Source organism: Giraffa tippelskirchi, chromosome 3 (genome assembly GCF_054371585.1).
Source record: "Giraffa tippelskirchi isolate mGirTip1 chromosome 3, T2T-mGirTip1v1.2.pri, whole genome shotgun sequence".
NCBI lineage: Eukaryota > Metazoa > Chordata > Mammalia > Artiodactyla > Giraffidae > Giraffa > Giraffa tippelskirchi.
This window is the reverse complement of record NC_137277.1, coordinates 148,773,732-148,794,253: the sequence shown is the minus strand read 5'-3', so window position 1 is coordinate 148,794,253 and position 20,522 is coordinate 148,773,732. Positions and strand designations below refer to the sequence as shown.

The window sequence follows — 20,522 nt, the reverse complement described above, 5'->3', positions numbered from 1 at the left end:
TTCTTGATAAACAAGCTTAAGAATAATTTTTATGTTGTGTCTAGTTTGGGGAGGGAATATATATTTTTAAAAATGTATAAATTTAACTATATCTTACCATTTCAAGAGACAATTTTCATGACTTAATATTTGGTTTGCATGTAAAATAATCAACTAACTTATTCTCAGAATTTTGTGTACATATAAATAAGAGGTATCAGACTGAGTTTTGCGGGTTTTTATTCTTCCCCTCAAACAACAGGTTGTCTTTATCCCCAGTTGCTAAAAAAAACTAATTGGATACAACGTCCACTGTGTGTGTTTTACTGATTTCTCATGTACAAGAGACATCTTGATGTGTGATACAAGCATTTTGGGAGTTCCCTAGTTGTCCAGTGGCTAAGACTCCACATTTCTGCTACCAGGACCCGGGTTCAATCCCTGGTGAAGGAACTAAGATCCTGCAAGCTGTTTTACGTGGTCAGAAAAAGAAAACAGAATTTTGATGAGATGAATGTCTTTTAAAAATCTGATGAATAGTATCTTGAGGTCAATTGTGATCCAGGGCAGAGGAACCAGAGATCAAATTGCCAACATCCTCCGGATCATTGAAAAAGCAAGAGAGTTCCAGAAAAACATCTATTTCTGCTTTATTGACTATGCCAAAGCCTTTGACTGTGTGGATCACAATAAACTGTGGAAAATTCTGAAAGAGATGGGAATACCAGACCACCTGACCTGCCTCTTGAGAAACCTGTATGCAGATCAGGAAGCAACAGTTAGAACTGGACACGGAACAACAGATTGGTTCCAAATAGGAAGAGGAGTACGTCAAGGCTGTATATTGTCACCCTGCTTATTTAACTTACATGCAGAGTACATCATGAGAAACGCTGGGCTGGAAGAAGCACAAGCTGGAATCAAGATTACCAGGAGAAATATCCGTAACCTCAGATATGCAGATGATACCACCCGTATGGCAGAAAGTGAAGAAGAATTAAAGAGCCTCTTGATGAAAGTGAAAGAGGAGAGTGAAAAAGTTGGCTTAAAGCTCAACATTCAGAAAACTAAGATCATGACCTCCAGTCCCATCACTTCATGGCAGATAGATGGGGAAACAGTGGAAACAGTGGCTGACTTTATTTTTCTGGGCTCCAAAATCACTGCAGATGGTGATTGCAGACATGAAATTAAAAGATGCTTACTCCTTGGAAGGAAAGTTATGACCAGCCTAGACAGCATATTAAAAAGCAGAGACATTACTTTGTCAACAATGGTCCATCTAGTCAAGGCTATGGTTTTTCCATTGGTCATGTATGGATGTGAGAGTTGGATGGTGAAGAAAGCTGAGCGCCGAAGAATTGATGCTTTTGAACTGTGGTGTTGGAGAAGACTCTTGAGAGTCCCTTGGACTGCAAGGAGATCCAACCAGTCCATCCTAAAAGAGATCAGTCCTGGGTGTTCATTGGAAGGACTGATGTTGAAGCTGAAACTCCAATACTTCGGCCACCTCATGCGAAGAGCTGACTCACAGGAAAAGACCCTGATGCTGGGAAAGATTGAGGGCAGGAGGAGGAGGGGACGACAGAGGATGAGATGGTTGGATGGCATCACCGACTTGATGGACATGGGTTTGGGTAAACTCCGGGAGTTGGTGATGGACAGGAAGGGCTGGTGTGCTGCGGTTAATGGGGTCACAAAGAGTCAGACACGACTGAGCGACTGAACTGAACTGAACACAGTCAAAGGCTTTGGCATAGTCAATAAAGCAGAAATAGATGTGTTTCTGGAACTCTCTTGCTTTTTCAATGATTCAGCGGATGTTGGCAATTTGATCTCTGGTTCCTCTGCCTTTTCTAAATCCAGCTTGAACATCTGGAAGTTCCCAGTTCACGTATTGCTGAAGCCTGGCTTGGAGAATTTTGAGTATTACTTTACTAGTGTGTGAGATGAGTGCAATTGTGCAGTAGTTTGAGCATTCTTTGGCATTGCCTTTCTTTGGGATTGGAATGAAAATTGACCTTTTCCAGTCCTGTGGCCACTGCTGAGTTTTCCAAATTTGCTGACATATTGAGTGCAGCACTTTCACAGCATCATCTTTTAGGATTTGAAATAACTCAACTGGAATTCCATCACCTCCACTAGCTTTGTTCGTAGAGATACTTCCTAAGGCCCACTTGACTTCACATTCCAGGATGTCTGGCTCTAGGTGAGTGATCACACCATCATGATTATCTGGGTCGTGAAGATCTTTTTTTGTATAGTTCTTCTGTGTATTCTTGCCACTTCTTCTTAACATCTTCTGCTTCTGTTAGGTCCATACCATTTGTGTCCTTTATTGAGCCCATCTTCGCATGAAATGTCCCCTTGGTATCTCTAATTTTCTTGAAGAGATCTCTAGTCTTTCCTATTCTATTGTTTTCCTCTATTTCTTTATTATCATTTTAAGACTCCTTACTGGCTTGTTTTTAAATATCCATATTCTTTTTACTTCTTGTCTTTAAAGCAACAGATATAAAAGGTGTAAATTAAACAATACATGGAGAATAATGAAAGCAATGGGAAACTGTCAAATGGTTTAAAAACATCCTGGTTGCTAGCAATGTCAACTGTGAGACAAGCCAGCTGAAAAGCTGCGATGGTGAATACCATCATATGGTCTCCACCCACTTCCCTTCATGCTTTCTCTGTGCGTTCTTGAAAGGTCTCAAACCATTTCAATTTGAAGTGAAAAAGAAACACACACACAAATATATACCTATGTATCTGTGGGTATAAAACACAAGTAATTGTTTATTAACTGACACAAAGTAGAAATGAAAATGTACCGGCTTTTGAAGATTTGAACCAACCCTCCATCCAGTACTGCAACACCTCCAGAAACCCCAGGAGCTCACAAATTACCAGAAGGCTTGAGGGTGTTCTAAACGAGGTTCAAACCATAGTCATTGCTAGTTTACTGAGCCTTCCCTCCCCTCAAAAGGCTTTCATGGCTAAGAAAGAGCTTGTTGCCTTTTCATGTCCTTTTATAATTGTGGCTGTGAGGCACCAAAAAGGAAGTCCTTTTTATTACACAATTTCGTAGTGTCCTTTATCTTCTACACCACTAGGACAGTGGGCACAATTATGTAAAATATACTGGAGAAAGCTGGACTTTAAGGCTATTGTGCAAGTACTACAAAATAACACGAGATGTTTGCATAAAAGAATAAAATGCTAATATTGGTTGAAATTCCATTTATATCTGCATTTGTGTGATTGGTGCCATATAGGCATTTCTTGAATCTTTAAGTTTCACTTAGGGGCAGGTTAAACCTTCCTCACCTACCAATCTGGAGTCGAAGGTTTTTTATAAGGGTTTCCCTGGGGGCTCAACTGGTAAAAAATCTGCCTACAGTGAGGAGACCCAGGTTTGATCCCTGGGTGGGGAAGATCCCTTGGAGAAGGGAATGGCTACCCACTCCAGTATTCTTGCCTGGAGAATTCCATGGACAGAGGAGCCTGGTGGGCTAATAAAATAAATGTGTGTGTGTGTGTGTGTGTGTGTGTGCGTGTGTGTGTGTGTGCGCGCGCGTGCGCACACAATGCACTTACGCACTTAGAATACTTACAAGACAAACAAAATTCCTAAATCAAATGTATTTCAGAAGCTGGAATATTTGTATCATAAATATCAGTGCATTGGAAAGAAAATAAGTCTGTGCACCTTAAGTTTGAAGAAGGAAAGATTTTTTTCAGGTAAGTACTGTTCTTTAAAAAGTTTACAACTCACTTTCGTATTTTTTTCGTTTATTCCTCAGAACTGTTTTTTTTTTCATTTGTTTTGTGAACAAGTTGTGTGGCTTTCATAGTTTTTATTTGTTTCTTAAGCAAGTTGTGTGGCTATCATCTATTTTGTCCACCTCAGACTAGTCTTAAAGCAAACATAGTAAGTATTCTGAACATTCATGTCCGGATAGGGAGCCAGCTCCTATTTCCTTTTATTCCTCTGTTTTGTTCTTAAATCTTCATTCCTGTGGCTCTTCCTACCCTACATATCTTTAGGCTCCTCAGAGGATTTCTGCTCTGTGGAGATACCCTTGGGGCAGCCCATGTAGATGAAGGGAAACTTCACACGCAGGGGAAAAAGACCTGGTGACATCAACCAGTGAATCCTTCCAGAAGGGAGAGATGCACTGGGTCATTTTATTGCTCCAACTGTGGTTCTTCAGTCAAGTTAGATGAAACAGCTAACATGTTTTCTGCTTTTTCTGGCTTTCTTCCTGGTCTTTTCTCTATTCTGAGTATGAGCAAATTCTTCCCATAAGAGAGAAAAAGATTCCTCAAATTCTTCAGGCAATCTCTGGAGAAATAAACCATCTCAGGAGTTTTAGGTTTGGGGAGGTGCAAGGAGTCTATAAGAACATTGTTGGGAGAAGTGAGTCAATATTTCACTTTTCACTATTGAAGTTAATTCAGAGCAGCCTGATAAATGGCAGTGACATGATATTTCTATTTGCTTTTCCCTGGGACACTCTTTATATTTGGAAGTTTGCAGCAAGAGATTTGACCATAAAGAATCTCTCAGGCAGTGATAACTTTCTGTAGTTCTAAATCCAGCATCTGCGTGCAGTTAGTTTTGAATAGAGGACTTGACTATCAAAAGAAATTCTTCTTTAAAACCCAGTTTACCATAACATGGATGAACCTTGAAAATATTATGCTAAGTGAAAAAAGCCAGACATAGAAGGACAAATACTGTATGATTGCATTTATGTGAGGTACTAGAGCGGTCAAATTCACAGAGAGAGGAAGTACAATAGTGGTTGTCAGGGACTGATGGGAGGGAGCAAAGAGAAGTGATTGTTTAATGGGTACAAAGAGTCATACTGGGATGATGAAAAGTTCTGGAGATGGATAGTGGGGGTGGTGGTACTTGATGCCACTGAACTGTACATTCAAAAATAGTTAAAATGGCAATTTTTGTTATATATATTTTAACACAATACAAAAAGTAAAAACAAAAAGTGTAATCATCCTAAAGCATTGAGGTTTTTTTTTCACTGAAGTTGCTAATAGAATCTTTTCAGGTCTGAAAAAGTATCAGAAAGAAAGGAAAAGATGATGGGAGATTAGAGGATGCTGGTTGTAAGTGCTGGGAATAACCAGTGTGCCTTACTGGTATATTTTCCATATTTTAAGTGTTTGCTTTGGGCCATGGACTCTGCTGCTCCCAGGCTTTATCGTGAATGAGAGGCTCTTGTTATAATTAGTTTCATTAGGACAAAGGCTCTAATGCTCAACCACTGTCACCTGCCTCCTTACAAAAGCATTCAGTCTGTACCCTATGGGGTTGCATGGCCTTTTCTTCCATTGTGAATTGGAAATCTTTTCCCTGCTCATTTTCCTCACCCTGAAAAGAAAAAAAATAGAAGAGGATTCCCAATTTAAACACCTAAAATCTAACAGTTATGTAGAGTGAACCATTATAGTAAATACTGAAAGATAATGATTATTCTATTTCTACATTACTTTTTGAGTTTTACTGGACAAACAACAATCATCAAATTAATAAGAGTAATGACAATAATTTTAACTTATGACTGAGTTTTTATTCTGTAAGTGTTACATCATTATTCATGATTAAATTAGTGAAGCACTTATCAATGGAATAACATACACTTTGGTATATTCAGTAAAAACTAAGGGATATATAGTTTAAGAGAGGTTTAAAGAACTGGTAGATGAAGAAATTATCCAAAAGTAGCACAGAGAGTTAAAGAGACTGAAAACATGAAAGAGAGGATAAGAGCCAAGGATGATAGAAAGATAATCTTTCATTGGAGCTCCAGAAAAAGAGACTGGAATAGAGGCAACACTCAAAAGAAAATGGCTGATGGAAAACATGAATTCATAATTAGAAGAAGCACAATATACACCAAGCAGGGTAAGTAAAAAGAAGTCCACATTGGACACATGATAGTGGAAACTGCATAATAATGAAGGCAAAAAAATTCTTTATAATATCCAGAGAAAATGGGAGATCACCTGTAAAAGAGAAAGACATTAAGGCCAAAAGCAAACTTCCCTACAATTAGGCTAAAAGCAATCTTCACAAGAGCGGCACTGGAAGACAAAGCTGGGGAAATATCTCCAAGTTCTGAGAAAAAATAATGTCAATCTAGAATTACATCCCCAGCAAGGGGATACCTTTAACAATGAGAGTTTATCTTAAGAAACAAAAGCAGAGTTTGACACCAACAAGCCAACACTAAAGAAAGCTCTAAAAGGTTTATATCAAAAGAGGAAAATTCTTCCAAAGTAATATTTAAAGTGCATGAGGGAATGATGAACAGTTTTAAATTTATTTTCACTTGATGAAATTAGCTTCAAAGTACATAAAGCAAAAATGAATAGAAATATGACAAATCAATAACTTCAATATATCTTTCCCTGATAGCTTAAACAGACAAAAATTATATAAAGAAACTGTGACTAACACAAGCAAACAACCTTGAAATTTTGAACATATGTAAAATCCTGTACCCAATAATTTGGGAATACACATCTTTCTCAAACACACAGGAAATAACTGAAAATATTGACTATGTACTGGGCCAGTGCTTCCAACAAAGCCAGTGCTACTTCATTCTCTTTGGTGAAACACCAGGTTTCTCTCAACTTTTTTTTTTTGCTAACCTTTAATTTTGAAATAATTTCAAAATTAAAGTTACAAAAATAGTAGAAAGAATTGTCTTATATACTTCAAACAGATTCCCAATTGCCAACACTTTGCCTTTTTGGTTTTATCATTTTCTATCATCAATCTACCTATTATCTATTTGTTTTCTGAAGCAGTGGAGAGTAAGTGATAGATACCATGCTTCTTCACCCTTACATACTTCCACCTGTATCTTCTAAGAACAAAAGCATTCTTTAAAACAACAACAATGCAATGATCAAAATCAGGAAATTTAATACTGATCTCAATACCGCTATCTAATCTACAGTCCATATTTAAGTTCCACCGATTGTCCCAGGAGGGTTCTTCAGCTCCTTCTCCCCCAGTATCTAATCTAGGACCGTGCATTGTGTTTAGTAGACATGCTTCTTTAGTTCCTTTAATCTGGAACATTTCCCTATTTTTTTTTGTCTTTTCAAACATTGACTCTATACAGGAACAGAAAATACCACCCCCAAAATATGCCATTCTGGTATAAGGATTAGTATGAGCTGAAGGCAATTGAGGAAAAGCAGACACAGGATGAGCTTTTGCTTCTCCCATGCTGTCTGAAAGTGTTAGGTACTCACTCCTGTCTGACTCTTTGCAACACAATGGACTGTAGTCTACCAGGCTCCTCTGACCGTGGAACTCTCCAGACAAGCATACTGCAGTGGTTTGCCATTCCCTTTCCCAGGGGATATTCCCAACCCAGGGATCGAACCTGGGTCTCTGGCATTGCAGGCAGATTCTTAATTATCTGAGCCACCAGGGGAGCCCTTAAGGAGGACATAAATCCCCTTGTGAAGATGGCCCCTTTCCCAGCCCCGGAGGGGAGAAAAACCTTATCACCAGATGCAGAGATGGCACCAAGAAGAATGTATGTAAACAGTTGTTGATAAGTCATCCTTACCCACCACTGGTGTTCCCCATACACATATCTACCTTCCCACAGTTATCACCCTAAAGAGTTTAGAAGCCCCTTTGTCTTGTTATTTCTCTTTACAGAGGAGTATATCATCCTTTGTCAGAATGGTATAAAAGCCTCCAAATCTAGCTGTTTCCTTGGGGATTTTCTCTCCTTTTTATGAAGCCACTTAGCCCATGTCACATAAAACTTTTAACATAGACTAAAACATGTATGCCTTTCTTCTGTTCATCTGTCTTTTGTCAGCTTATTTCACAGACCCATCCACTGAACCTCAGAGATTAGAAGAAAAATTTTTCCTCCCCTACAACTCTTTGAAGGAGTACAGTCTAGGGGTTTCCCTGGTGACTCAGTGATAAAGAATTCATCTGCCAATGTATGAGACACAGGTTTGATTCCTGGTCTGGGAAGATCCTACATGCTGTGGAGCAACTAAGCCTGTGTGCCACACATATTGAGCCCGTGCTCTAGAGCCCAAGAGTTGCAACTACTGAGCCATGTACCCTACAGCTCGTGCTCCACAACAAGAGAAGCCACCACAATGAGAAGCCTGCCACAAAACACAACACAACACAACTAAAACCTTCCACACATCACAACTAGAGAGCAGCCCCTGCTCACTGAAACTAGAGAAAGCCCAGGAGCAGCAATGAAGACCCAGTGCAACCAAATAAATAAATAAAATTATTAAAAATAAAATGAAGAGTACCATATAGTTATGTCATAGAATGTTCCTCGAAATGAGTTTATCTGATGCTGCTTCATGATTTGACTCAGGTTATGCTCTATTTTTTTCAGGAAAACCACATTCGTGATACTGTCTCCCCTGAGTCATATTAGGAGGCAGACGATGTCAGTATGCTCAGTTGCTCAGTCATGTCCAACTCTTTGTGACCCTATGGACTGTAGTCAGTCCCATTATTAATGATACTGACTAATCACTTGGTTAAGGTGGTGTTTGCCAAGTTCCTCTGGTATAAAGTTGCTATTTTTTCTTTTGTTATAAGTAATTTGTATAGAGGTACTTTAAGTTCAGTTCAGTTGCTCAGTCATGTCCAACTCTTTGCGACCCCATGAATCGCAGAACGCCAGGCCTCCCTATCCACCACCAACTCCCGGAGTTTACCCAAACTCATGTTCATCGAGTTGGTGATGCCATCCAGCCATCTCATCCTCTGTTGTCCCCTTCTCCTCCTGCCCCCAATCCTTCCCAGCATTAGGGTCTTTTCCAAAGAGTCAACTCTTCGCATCAGGTGGCCAAAGTATTGGAGTTTCAGTTTCAACATCAGTCCTTCCAGTGAACATCCAGGACTGATCTCCTTTAGGATGGACTGGTTGGATCTCCTTGCAGTCCAAGAGACTCTCAAGAGTCTTCTCCAACAGCATAGTTCAAAAGCATCAATTCTTTGGCACTCAGCTTTCTTCACCATCCAACTCTCACATCCATACATGACTACTGGAAAAACCATAGCCTTGACTAGACGGACTTTTGTTGGCAAAGTAATGTCTCTGCTTTTTAATATGCTGTCTAGGCTGGTCATAACTTTCCTTCCAAGGAGCAAGCGTCTTTTAATTTCATGGCTGCAGTCGCCATCTGCAGTGATTTTGGAGCCCAGAAAAATAAAGTCTGACACTGTTTCCACTGTTTCCCCATCTATTTCCCATGGAGTGATGGGACCAGATGCCATGATCTTAGTTTTCTGCATGTTGAGCTTTAAGCCAACTTTTTCACTCTCCTCTTTCACTTTCATCAAGACGCTCTTTAGGTCTTCTTCACTTTCTGCCATAAGGGTGGTGTCATCTGCATATCTGAGGTTATGGATATTTCTCCCGGCAATCTTGATTCCGGCTTGTGCTTCTTCCAGCCCAGCGTTTCTCATGATGTACTCTGCATATAAGTTAAATAAGCAGGGTGACAATATACAGCCTTGACGTACTCCTTTTCCTATTTGGAACCAGTCTGTTGTTCCATGTCCAGTTCTAACTGTTGCTTCCTGACCTGCATACAGGTTTCTCAAGAGGCAGATCAGATGGTCTGGTTTTCCCATCTCTTTCAGAATTTTCCACAGTTTATTGTGATCCACACAGTCAAAGGCTTTGGCATAGTCAGTAAAGCAGAAATAGATGTTTTTTTGGAACTCTCTTGCTTTTTCAATGATCCAGCGGATGTTCGCAATTTGATCTCTGGTTCCTCTGCCTTTTCTAAAACCAGCTTGAACATCTGGAAGTTCACGGTTCACGTATTGCTGAAGCCTCGCTTGGAGAATTTTGAGCATTACTTTACAAGTGTGTGAGATGAGTGCAATTGTGCAGTAGTTTGAGCATTCTTTGGCATTGCCTTTCTTTGGGATTGGAATGAAAACTGACCTTTTCCAGTCCTGTGGCCACTAGAGGTACTTTGAGACTATGTAAGTAAATATTTTATTTCTCATGAAAACTTCCCCACTAGTTTAGAATTCATGATTCTTGTTTGAACCGATTACTACTATATATATTACAAAATAGTGATTTTTCTAATTCTGTCATTTCTTCCCCAGTTATTAGTTGACATTCTACTGTAAAAAGGAGCTTCCCTTCCTATGTATCTATGGATCCATCCATCCATCCATCCACCCATCTATCCGTCCGTCTGTTGTTGCACAGTTGCTAAGCCAGGTCCAACTCTTTGCAATCATGGACTGCAGTATGCCAGGCCTCCCTGTTCCTCACCACCTCCTGGAATTTGCCCAAGTTCATGTCCATTGAATGGGTGATGCCATCCAATCCATCCATCTATTATCTATCTATCTTCCATATAGACATATATTCTTATATTATTCAGTGTTAAAATACATCATTCGCACTATTTATTAGGATGCTCAGAAGGTATCAGCTTTGGCCAGTGGGAGTCTCTTCAAGCTGCTTCCCACATCCTTTTGACATATTCCCATCATTTTTTGATCACTTTATTAGAAAATATTCTGGCCTAACAAGGTGTTCCTAGCTCATCTTAAACTTTTCCTGCCCCAGTCTCAGTAATGGCTACTTCTCCAAAAAGGCCTAGTTATTTTCAGTAGGGAATGGTATTAAGAAACAATATCTTAATAGGAGACCCACACTTATGTAAAATACAATAATAATTTTTGAAAAAATGTACCCAGCAGAATCAAATGCAAATCTTCTCTGAGAGACCACACTTTATTCAAGGCCTCAAAAAAAAAAAAAAAACCCACAAATAAAATTCCAAGGAGAATTAGCATATCATTGTCAAAAACAACTAAATATGCATGGAAAAAAGGTACCATATGCAAGAACCAAAAGAAACAATAAACAACAGAAATCAACTTACAAGAAAAGAACATTTACTTTAGATATGTAAGAGCTTAGAGAGAAAATTATAAAACCTTACTAAAAGGTATTATAGATGAACTAAACAGATGGAGAACTATACTGTTTTAAAATTGGAAGACAGTATTATAAAGGTGTTAACTATCCTCAAAATGTTCTATAATTTCAATGCAATTGTAAAGAAAATCCCACTAGGGTTTTTCATGAAACTTGAAAGCCTGAATGTAAAATTTATATGGAGAACCAAAGGGGAAAAATAGCCAAGATACTCCTGAGGAAGAAGATGAAGTAGGTAGTGAGACTTTTCCTAGCAGAAATCAAGTATTATTAGAAAGCTACAGAAATTAATACAGTAGGACACTGGTACAGGGACAGATAAACTGACCCCAGTTGAATAGAGAGCCCAGAAACAGACCTATGTATTTTTAGAAAACTGATATATGAGATATTTGGCAAGGCAGATCACTGAAGAAATTGGGGTGAGACAATTGGTTAGCACAGAGAAAGTCAATTTCCCATATATTAAAGATTTGAAGTGAAAGGAAAAAATTTACAGCTTTTAAAAGAAGGTATTAGATAATATCACTTTGGTCTCAGGGAGAGAAGGATTTTTTAAACAAGGAACAAAAAGACTAACCATAAATGAAAAGACTGCTAAGGTCAGTAATAGTAAAACAAAGCACTCTTGCTTATAACGACAACATTAAGATGAAAATATAAGCCAGGAGCTGGGGAGGCTTCTTGCAACACACATAACTGATAAAAGATTAGTATTCAGAGTATAAGAACTCCTATAAATCAATAAAGAAAGAAAGGGAGAGACTGTCAGAGACATAGAGACCAAAAGAAAATAAATGAAAGACACATACAGGTATTTCATAGGAGAAAACCCACGAATAATCCATGAAAAGACTTCCAACCTCATTAGTAATTAGGGAAATGCACATTTGATCACAGCATGCTACCATTCTTCCCACAAGATTAGCAAAAATTAAGAAATCTGATTTTACAAAGCTAGTGCAGATGTAGATAAGGGACTATGATACACTGCTGATGCATAAATTGTTACAACCACTTGGAGAACAATTGGACGCTGTTTCATGAAGTTGAACATTCATATACCCCATGACACAGCAAATGTACTTTGAAGTACTCTAGAGAAATCCTTAAACATAAGTACCAAGTGTATTCAAAACAGCAAAAACAAAACATCAAATTAGATAACTGAAATGTTCATCAAAAGAAAATAAAGTGTAACTTAGATCAACATGGATGATAAATACACAGAGTAAAAAAAAAGCAAATCACAGAAAACTAAAAACAATATAGTATTATTTTTATAAAAACTCAAAAGTAAGTAAAATAACATTTTAAAAATACATAAAAATGTAAAAGTATTATTTAAAAAAAGGTGAGGGACTGACAACAAGAATAAAAATTCAGAGTAGAGCCCCTCTGGTGGAGGGGCAGGCTCTGGTGGATGGAAAAATGACACAAGCGAATGTGGAAATATATTTTTTGGCCATGCCGCTCAGCATGTGGGATCTAGTTCCCTGAGCAGAGGTCGAACCCATACCTCCTGCACTGGAAGAGCAAAGTCCGAACCACCAGACCACCAGGGAAGTCCAATGTGGCAATACTGACCATGTTCTGGTTGCTTTGTTGGGTAGTGGGTTCATGGAGTTCGCTTTATTATGCTTCTTAATCTACATCGGGCTTCTCAATCTTGACACTATTGACATTTGGGGCTGGATACATCTTTGTTGCGGGGGGCTGCCCTGTGCACTATAAGATATTTAGTAGCATACCTGGCCTTTAAACACTAGATGCCAGGAGCACCCCACCCCTACCCAAGTGTGACAATAAATGTCTGAGACATTGCCAAGGTCCCTGGGAAGTAAAATTGATCCTGGTTAAGAATCATTGATGTATATGTTTATGTATTTTGCATATTTTAAATGCTCTATAATAAAGCAAAGTTTAAAAGTGATGAGCCGAAGTTTTACTGTCTGTGAAGCACAACTAGGAAGTGATCATTAAGAGCTGAGAAAACCAGAGCCCGCTGAAAGCCTTTGAAGTGACAGCATGGAGCAGTGAGTACTGACAGTTTCAGGGGAGTTTTGACTAGCAGGTGATATTCTGAGAAATGGTACCAGGTATCAGGAAATCAATGACTCCAGATACGCTGGAGGAAATTTTCTCCAACTTTTCTCAAGACTTCGGGAAATTCAAAAGCTTAGTTTAGCCTCTTAGTGTTTTTTAAACGGGGCCTTCAGTGTATGTAAGACCTTCTAAAGAATTGAAAGAAGTCCGTATGCTTTGGTACCTCTGAGGCGCTGGCTGTGACTGTAAATTCACCACACAAATGACTGGGATATTTCCAGGAATCAGAAGCAGACAATATAACACTGCAGGTCTGGGATGTTGAGTGACTGAGATCCCACACTCACCACTGCACCCCCTTAATCCCAGAGCCTCCCCAACAATGTGCTTCTACTTGACAGCATCTGTCTGGTTTCTTATATTCACACCACAGTCCCCCTTAACCCTTCATGGGAAGAGTATATTGCCCATATTTTAAAAACAAAGAAACATAAACACAGAGAGGGTACACAGTTTTTTGCAGGTAACATAATCCAGAGGAACTGATTAGAACTGGCATGAAAATCAGGTCTACAGAATCTTGGTATTTATATTTTTTTTCCCCCAGGCTCTGGACTCTGTTTGGCCATGTGTAGACAAGCAGGTGTGTGTGTGTGTGTGTGTGTGTGTGTGTGTGTGTGTGTGTGTGTGTGTGTGTGTGTGTGTGTGTGTGTGTGTGTGTGTGTGTGTGTGTGTGTGTCTGTGTGTGTGTCTGTGTGTGTGTCTGTGTGTGATCTGTGGTTTGGGAGCATATGTATGTTTCCATGAGGACAAAGGAAAAGACAAAGGATTAAGAGAAGAGCTAGAAGGAGCATTGATAAAAAAGGACAGAATCCAGAAGATGACTTGGGCAAGACCTCTATGAGCCTCAACTTCTTTAACTGTTAAAACTTATTGTAAAAGTCAAATGAGATATGTATTGAAAGTACTTTCTATTTCTGTATACAAATGTGATTGTCATCATTAGAATGTCTGCGTGTGCATACTCAGTCATTCAGTCATATCTGACTCTTTGCAACTCCATGGACTGTAGCCTGCCAGGCTCCTCTGTCCATGGGATTCTCCAGGCAAGAATACTGGAGTGGGTTGACATTTCCTTCTCCAGGGGATCTTCCCAGCACAGGGATTGAACCCAGGTCTCCTACATCTCCTGCATTGGCAGACAGATTCTTTACCACTGAGCCACCTGGGAAGCCATTAGAATGATTATGTAAAATGTAATACAGATAATAAAGCAATCTTCATGGGTAGGATGACTCACATTTTCTTGGCACTTGCTCTTACCATATGTCCAGTTCAGAGGAATACTCAGTGGCTCCCAGCAAGGCATCAGGAGGGCGGTACCAGAGAGTCACAACTTCTGAAGAATATGTCTGGCTGGGAATGGACTTGGCTCGAGCAAGACCTGAGTGAAGGGGAAAAGCACAGAACTAGAACGTGTTGTCCTGAGACTTCCTGGAGAGCCACAGTGATACAGTCTGCCAAGGAGAGTGTAACTGGCAGAGTAAACAATACTTTAAAAATAATACACAAATTTCAGTGCTTTTAATAGAGCTACTCGACTACCTTGATTCTTGTGTACTTCTTCATCACATTAATTTCTCTAAATTTAGCCTACTTTGCAGCTAGATGTGGCCTTCCTGGCAGCTAAGTGTTGCAAGGCAACTAAATTTTTGCCTATTTGTTATGAATAAAAGTGACATGTGTACTTCCTGGAGGGTTTAAGTGTTGGTCCCTTTTCTCCTTCCTCCAGGCTGTGGTGACGAGGAGGTGGCTGCCATCTTGAAATATGCCAGTGGGCAACACCTAGGGTGGTGGGGCTCCATGACAGAAGGAGCATGAACCAAGACATTCTGGGGCTTCCACAAAGCTCTGACTACCTAGGTCAGATGTTATATGAGAGAAAATTAAGCTTCAAGCATGTTTACACCTCTGTAATTGGAGGTTTCTGTAACAGCAAGGGAAGATCAATTCATGACTAACATGACCACCCTCCATTTCTGTAGTTCAGGAATCCCCAGTTTAGTAGATAAAAGGTAGGGACTGTTAATCCACATTAGCTAGTTTGGCAGGAACTTAGATGAGTCATTCTCAAGTGCTCGTCTGCAAAACAGTACATTTGTCAGTTAGCTATTTATCTCACAGAATCACATGATCTATAGCTATATGAAATCTCAATAGATGAGTTTACTCTTATTAAGAATTTGATAAATGAATGTCTGTTACATGCTTACTGCAGTTATAGCAGCGTCATTTGACATCTGCCAAACAGAGAAGAGGGTCTTCTCAGCTTATATGGAACCAGTTTTTCAACAAAAATTTATTGAGCACCTGTGATGGTGCCAGGCACTAGGGATATAATGATAAGCAAAAATGGATCCAGGCTGCCCTCATAACACTTATAGTCTAGTGGAGGAGACAAAACCATCATACAAGTATATATGTATGTATATATGTATAATTATAAACAGTGATAACTGCTAATGTGGAAAGATACAGTGACAATCAGGGTAAATCTGCATCACTTTGATGGGAATGAAAGCCTCAGGTACCTGGTGGCTCAGTGGTAAAGAATCTGCATGCAATGCAGAAGACTCGAAAGACGTGGCTTTGGTCTGTAGGTCAGGAAGATCCCCTGGAGTAGGAAATGGCAACCCACTCCCGTATTCTTGCCTGGAGAATTCCATGGACAGAGAAGCTTGGCAGGGTACAGCCCGTAAGGTCAAAAAAGTTGGACAGGACTAAGAGACTGAACACACACACATACACACACCCATACAGTCCCACCCGTATAGATACATAGGTGTTCTGGAGCCTCCATTCCAGCAAGAACCCATCCTACAGTCTGGGGTTGACCTCTTTATCTGGCCATCCTGGGATAACTTTGATCTAGTTTGATGGAATTTGTACATCCACCCAGACTTAGGGAAACCTAAGAAGTACCATTCACTCTACAAAAGTCTGCATCAAAAACAGCAGTGAGGTAATAGGGGTGCCCACGTTTCAGGATCTGATTAGACTGAGGCTTGATGGAACCCTGAGAAGCGATTAATCTCTCCTAGTTTCTTGCCTCACTCTTACTGTATGGTTGTTTGATATCCTCAAAAAATGTCATGGTCCCTGGTCCCCGCTTTTCAAAGACCAGGCCTATTTGATGCTTTAAACATGTGCACACAAAAGCATCATTGTTCATAGCCCAGAAAGAGACTCAGGGGGTGACTCACCAAAATCAGCCAGTTTGAGCTCTCCCAGGTGACTGATGAGTAAGTTCTGAGGTTTCAGGTCCCTGTGAAGAACGTGTTGGTGGTGGATATATGCCAGGCCCCGCAAAAGTTGAAACATGAAAAGCTGGAAGGAATGAACACCTTATCTAAGCAGATTTGAGCCACTATATGTTGATTTCTCCTCTAAATCAAAACCAGTCATCTGAAAGAATATAGTAAAAGTGTCTCTTAAGGGACCATAAAAAAAAAAAAAAGGAAGATTTTACATTCAAACAGGAAAAAAAGGACAAGGAAAGGCAAATAAGTAGACCATGTTCTAAACAAAGGGATTCTGGTTTTTTCTGACATCTCATTTCTTTGATACTGAAGGAATTACACTTCCTTAAAAATCTAAAGTGTAACTTTGAAGTTTCCTTTGGAACACTAGTTATTGATTTAGATGTGAAAGATTTAATTTTTTCCCACCAATGAACTTGGCATACAAGATCAAAGTTGACCTGGAAATGATATTCTGAGGTTTACAACTGCTTAAGTTTTCCAGGCTCTCTGATATAAAACCCTTTTAAAAACAGAACACAGGGAGACCAGACTGGGAAGTATATCCTTAGATGGTGTTAGGAAATAAAGGAACCATTATCTTTTTAAACATATTTTTAAAGTCTTAAGTTCAAAGTGAAAACAAGGGAAATATACAGTATAGATTCAGAGGGAAAAGACACCAAAGCAAATTAGACCAAGGAAAAAAATCAAAAGAGACTAAGGAATAAATAGTAGAGAGAAGAAAAAAAAATGGGGGGAAGCAAAAGGAAAAATACATCCTGGATCCAAATTTTAAAACATTGCTGGTGGTTACAAGGCACAGAAACCAAAGACATTAGTAGGTTCCCACCAATATAGAAGCCTAAGGGGAAAAAAAAGGGCTTAGTATTCCAAGTGTCTTTTGCTATTTTCCAGTGCAACTGGCAACTGAGAATGCAAGCACCAATGTTAGTGTTTACAAAGACTTATGCCAACTGAGAACATGTTCTGGCAGTTTTGAAAAGAAAGAGCCAACCCCAGCATTTCTGGGACATGGACCTAATAGAAGACACAAAGTTGCTCAGATAAATTCACTTTTTCCATCACATCTTGGGAACTAAGAACTTCAGAGATGCTTTTTTAGAACCTGTAATGACCTAACAGAGACTTGGACACATTGGAATCAAGTTGATATGCATCATGGTCTGAGCAAAGCAGGATCCTGGAGGGTTTGCTTCCCACGGCACAGCTGTGGCTGTGTGAGCTCCATGCAGGTCCCATATCAAGGTCCCAAAACCATTTAAGAATGTGTTTACATGTTGGTATAGGACTTTTGTGCCTTGACAGTTGAGTGATGGTAAAAATGAATAACAAGTGAATAAAAAGTGAATGGTAAAAATGAATAACAGTGTGTGTGTTTGAAGCACCAGGAAGAGAAAGAACTGGGATGAGAAAGACTCATAGAGCCAGCAAACATCTGAAGTAGGAGCCTCAAGAAAATTTTAACGTTCTTAAATGGCTTGGAGACCTTGATATGGGGCCTGAATGGAGCCCACACAGCCACAACTGTGACATGGGAGGCAAATTCTCCAGGATCCTGCTTTTCTCAGACCAGACCATGGTGCTCATCAACTTGATTCCAGTGTATCTGCCCTCATGTAAAAACCCTTGTCTCTGGCTTTCCATGCCATTTTTCTCTACTCCTCTTCTCACTGTCATCCACACAACTCCTACCACTCTCCATCATTCACTCAAGACTTGGAACCTGGATCACAGCTGTCTTTCCCTTGACATCAGTGCTCACGTGAATACGTCCAGCCAACCTCCATACTCCAACAATCTGCTTCTCCAACCCACTTTAGCCCCTCACTCCCATGGTCACACACTGGGCCCCACCATCATATAGAACTGTCTGTCCTCTGAAATGTGAAATTCCTCTCCCTACAAAATGGTTTCTGCTACAATCACTTTATTCATAATGTTTTCACACTGCTCACCAATGTCTTTTTAAAATATTCATTTATTTGGCTGCGCCAGGTCATAGTTGTGGCATGCAGGATCTTCAATCTTTGTGATGTTTGAAATTTAGTTGTAGCATGTCAATCTAGTTCCCTGAAAGGGATCAAACCTGGTCCCCCAGCACTGGGAGCTTAGAATCTTAGCCACTGGACCACTAGGGAAGTCCCACCAGTGTCCTTTGCTACAAAAATCCAATGGATGTCTTTCATTCCTTCTCTTTATAAGATCTGGCTTTGTTGCTTCTGTCTTCCTTCCTGATGCTCTTTCCCCCATTTGGTACCAAAATCTCTTAATTTTTCTCCTACTTCTCTGACTGTGCTTTCCATAGGCTCCACTTTCTCTACTGATATCTAATATGGTGATATTCCTTAGGGCTCCATCGTTGACCTTCTCTTATCACCTTACATGTTCCCCTTACCCATCTTATCCACTAACATTGCTTCAATTAACAACTGTATTCTGATAATTTGCAAGTCTTTAGCTTCACTTCAAATCTCTTTCCTGAACTGTTGGACCCATATAGTCTGAAGTTCACCTGGACAATCCCATAGCACCTCAAACCCAGTATGCCAGAACTTAACTCTCTGTGTCCCTCTAGAATGTATTTTCCCATTTCTCTATTTCAGTAAATGGCACCATCATCCACATAATTAATTAAAGCTAGAAAAAGCACTGCTGACTCTTCCATCTCCCAACAATTCTGGTGAAGTAATTAATTGCCCATATGTCCACTTTCTTCTACCACCAATTCACATCTACACCACTGTTGTCCTCATGTCCTGGCCAAACCCTTCTTTGTTACTGTTTTCCACAGTCCTTTCCATTCGTACCTTCACTATCCTAACTTAAGCCTTTATCACTTCTTACCTTGAATCTTGTCACTCAAAGTTTAGTCCTCAACCAGCAGCATCTGTATCTGTATCACCTTGGAATATGTTAGAAATGCAAACCTCGAGCTTTGGATCAGATTTACTGAATCAGATCCCCAGGTCATTAGTGTGCTCACTGAAGCTTGAGAAGCCCTGGGCTAGCCCACATTGATAAACTCCTAACTGAAATCCTTGACTCCAGTCACCTCTCTTTAATCTATCCCACAGACCACAATTACATAAATTTCCTTCTGATCATGCCATTCTTTTTCAATCAAGCCCCTTTAATGACTCTACTGTCTAAGAAATAAAGTCCATGTCTTAGAAACTAGGGCTCTCAGCCACCTACCCAATCTATTCCCCTAGACTCATGTACTCCACATCACTAAGACAGTATCTGTTTCAGGCCAACAGGACCAGAGATTCAGGATGGCACTAGTGGAAAAGAACCTCAACCAAGAATCTCTTTGAGCAATGGCAAAAGCTGGTTCTATAACTTCAGGAAAAATATTTCTTTTCAAGCTTGAATTCTAATTCTGCAAAATAAGGAAGTTAGACCAACCCAGTGTTTTAAGGTTGTTTTTCTTACTGCATTGCACAATAAGAAATAGATATGCTTCCAGTTTCCACATTCATACATAGATATAAGCATAGTTTCTAATGGAAAAGAAGCTGCACAAAATAAAACTTGTTCTTACTAAGTGTTGCATACTATAACATTTTCTATTCCTTTCTCAAGAGGGTCTCCCAGGTGGCACTAATGGTAAAGAGCCTGCCTGCCAATGAGGGAGACATAAGAGATGCGGGTTTGATCTGTGGGTCAGGAAGATCCCCTTGAGGAGGGCATGACAACCCATGCCAGTATTCTTGCCTGGAGAATCCCATCGGCAGAGGAGCCTGGTGGCTACAGTCCATAGGGTCGCAAAGAGTAGGACATAATTGAATTGATTTAGCACACAGATACAAATTCCCTTCTCATCCATTCCATTTTTTTAAAAAAAAAATGCTGGTTGCTGATTACCAATTGATTTCATAACCCACTAATGGACTAGCACCTGGAGAGTGAAAAACACTGTAGCCCCTCTGACCCCAACAGTTCATGTGGCTCTGAGATCTTCTTCCTTGAACATACCTTCTACTTCCCTGCTCTGAACCTTCGCTGAAAACATTCCTTCCTCTTCTAGCATCTTCCCCTATTCCAGCCTCTGAAAAGCATTGCAGCTTGTAAGGTCTGGCTTATCAAAACCTCTTAAAATGAGAAGATATCTTTTACTTCCTTGCACATCTACAACATTAGGTCTTATTTCTTACTTGGT

The 20,522-nt window shown here is 39.8% G+C and overlaps 1 protein-coding gene across 2 annotated transcripts in view; it reads right to left on the bottom strand.

The window, feature by feature from the left end:
• Positions 1–20,522, bottom strand: part of CDK15 (cyclin dependent kinase 15) — a 120,378-nt gene that overhangs the window by 49,463 nt on the left and 50,393 nt on the right. For both annotated transcript variants that reach the window (XM_081581922.1, XM_081581921.1), the window contains exons 7-8: positions 16,301–16,424; positions 14,361–14,481 (exon numbers count right to left, since the gene is read on the bottom strand). In XM_081581922.1, the coding sequence (XP_081438048.1) occupies positions 14,361–14,481; positions 16,301–16,424 (245 nt within the window). The remainder of the gene's footprint in view (positions 1–14,360; positions 14,482–16,300; positions 16,425–20,522) is intronic.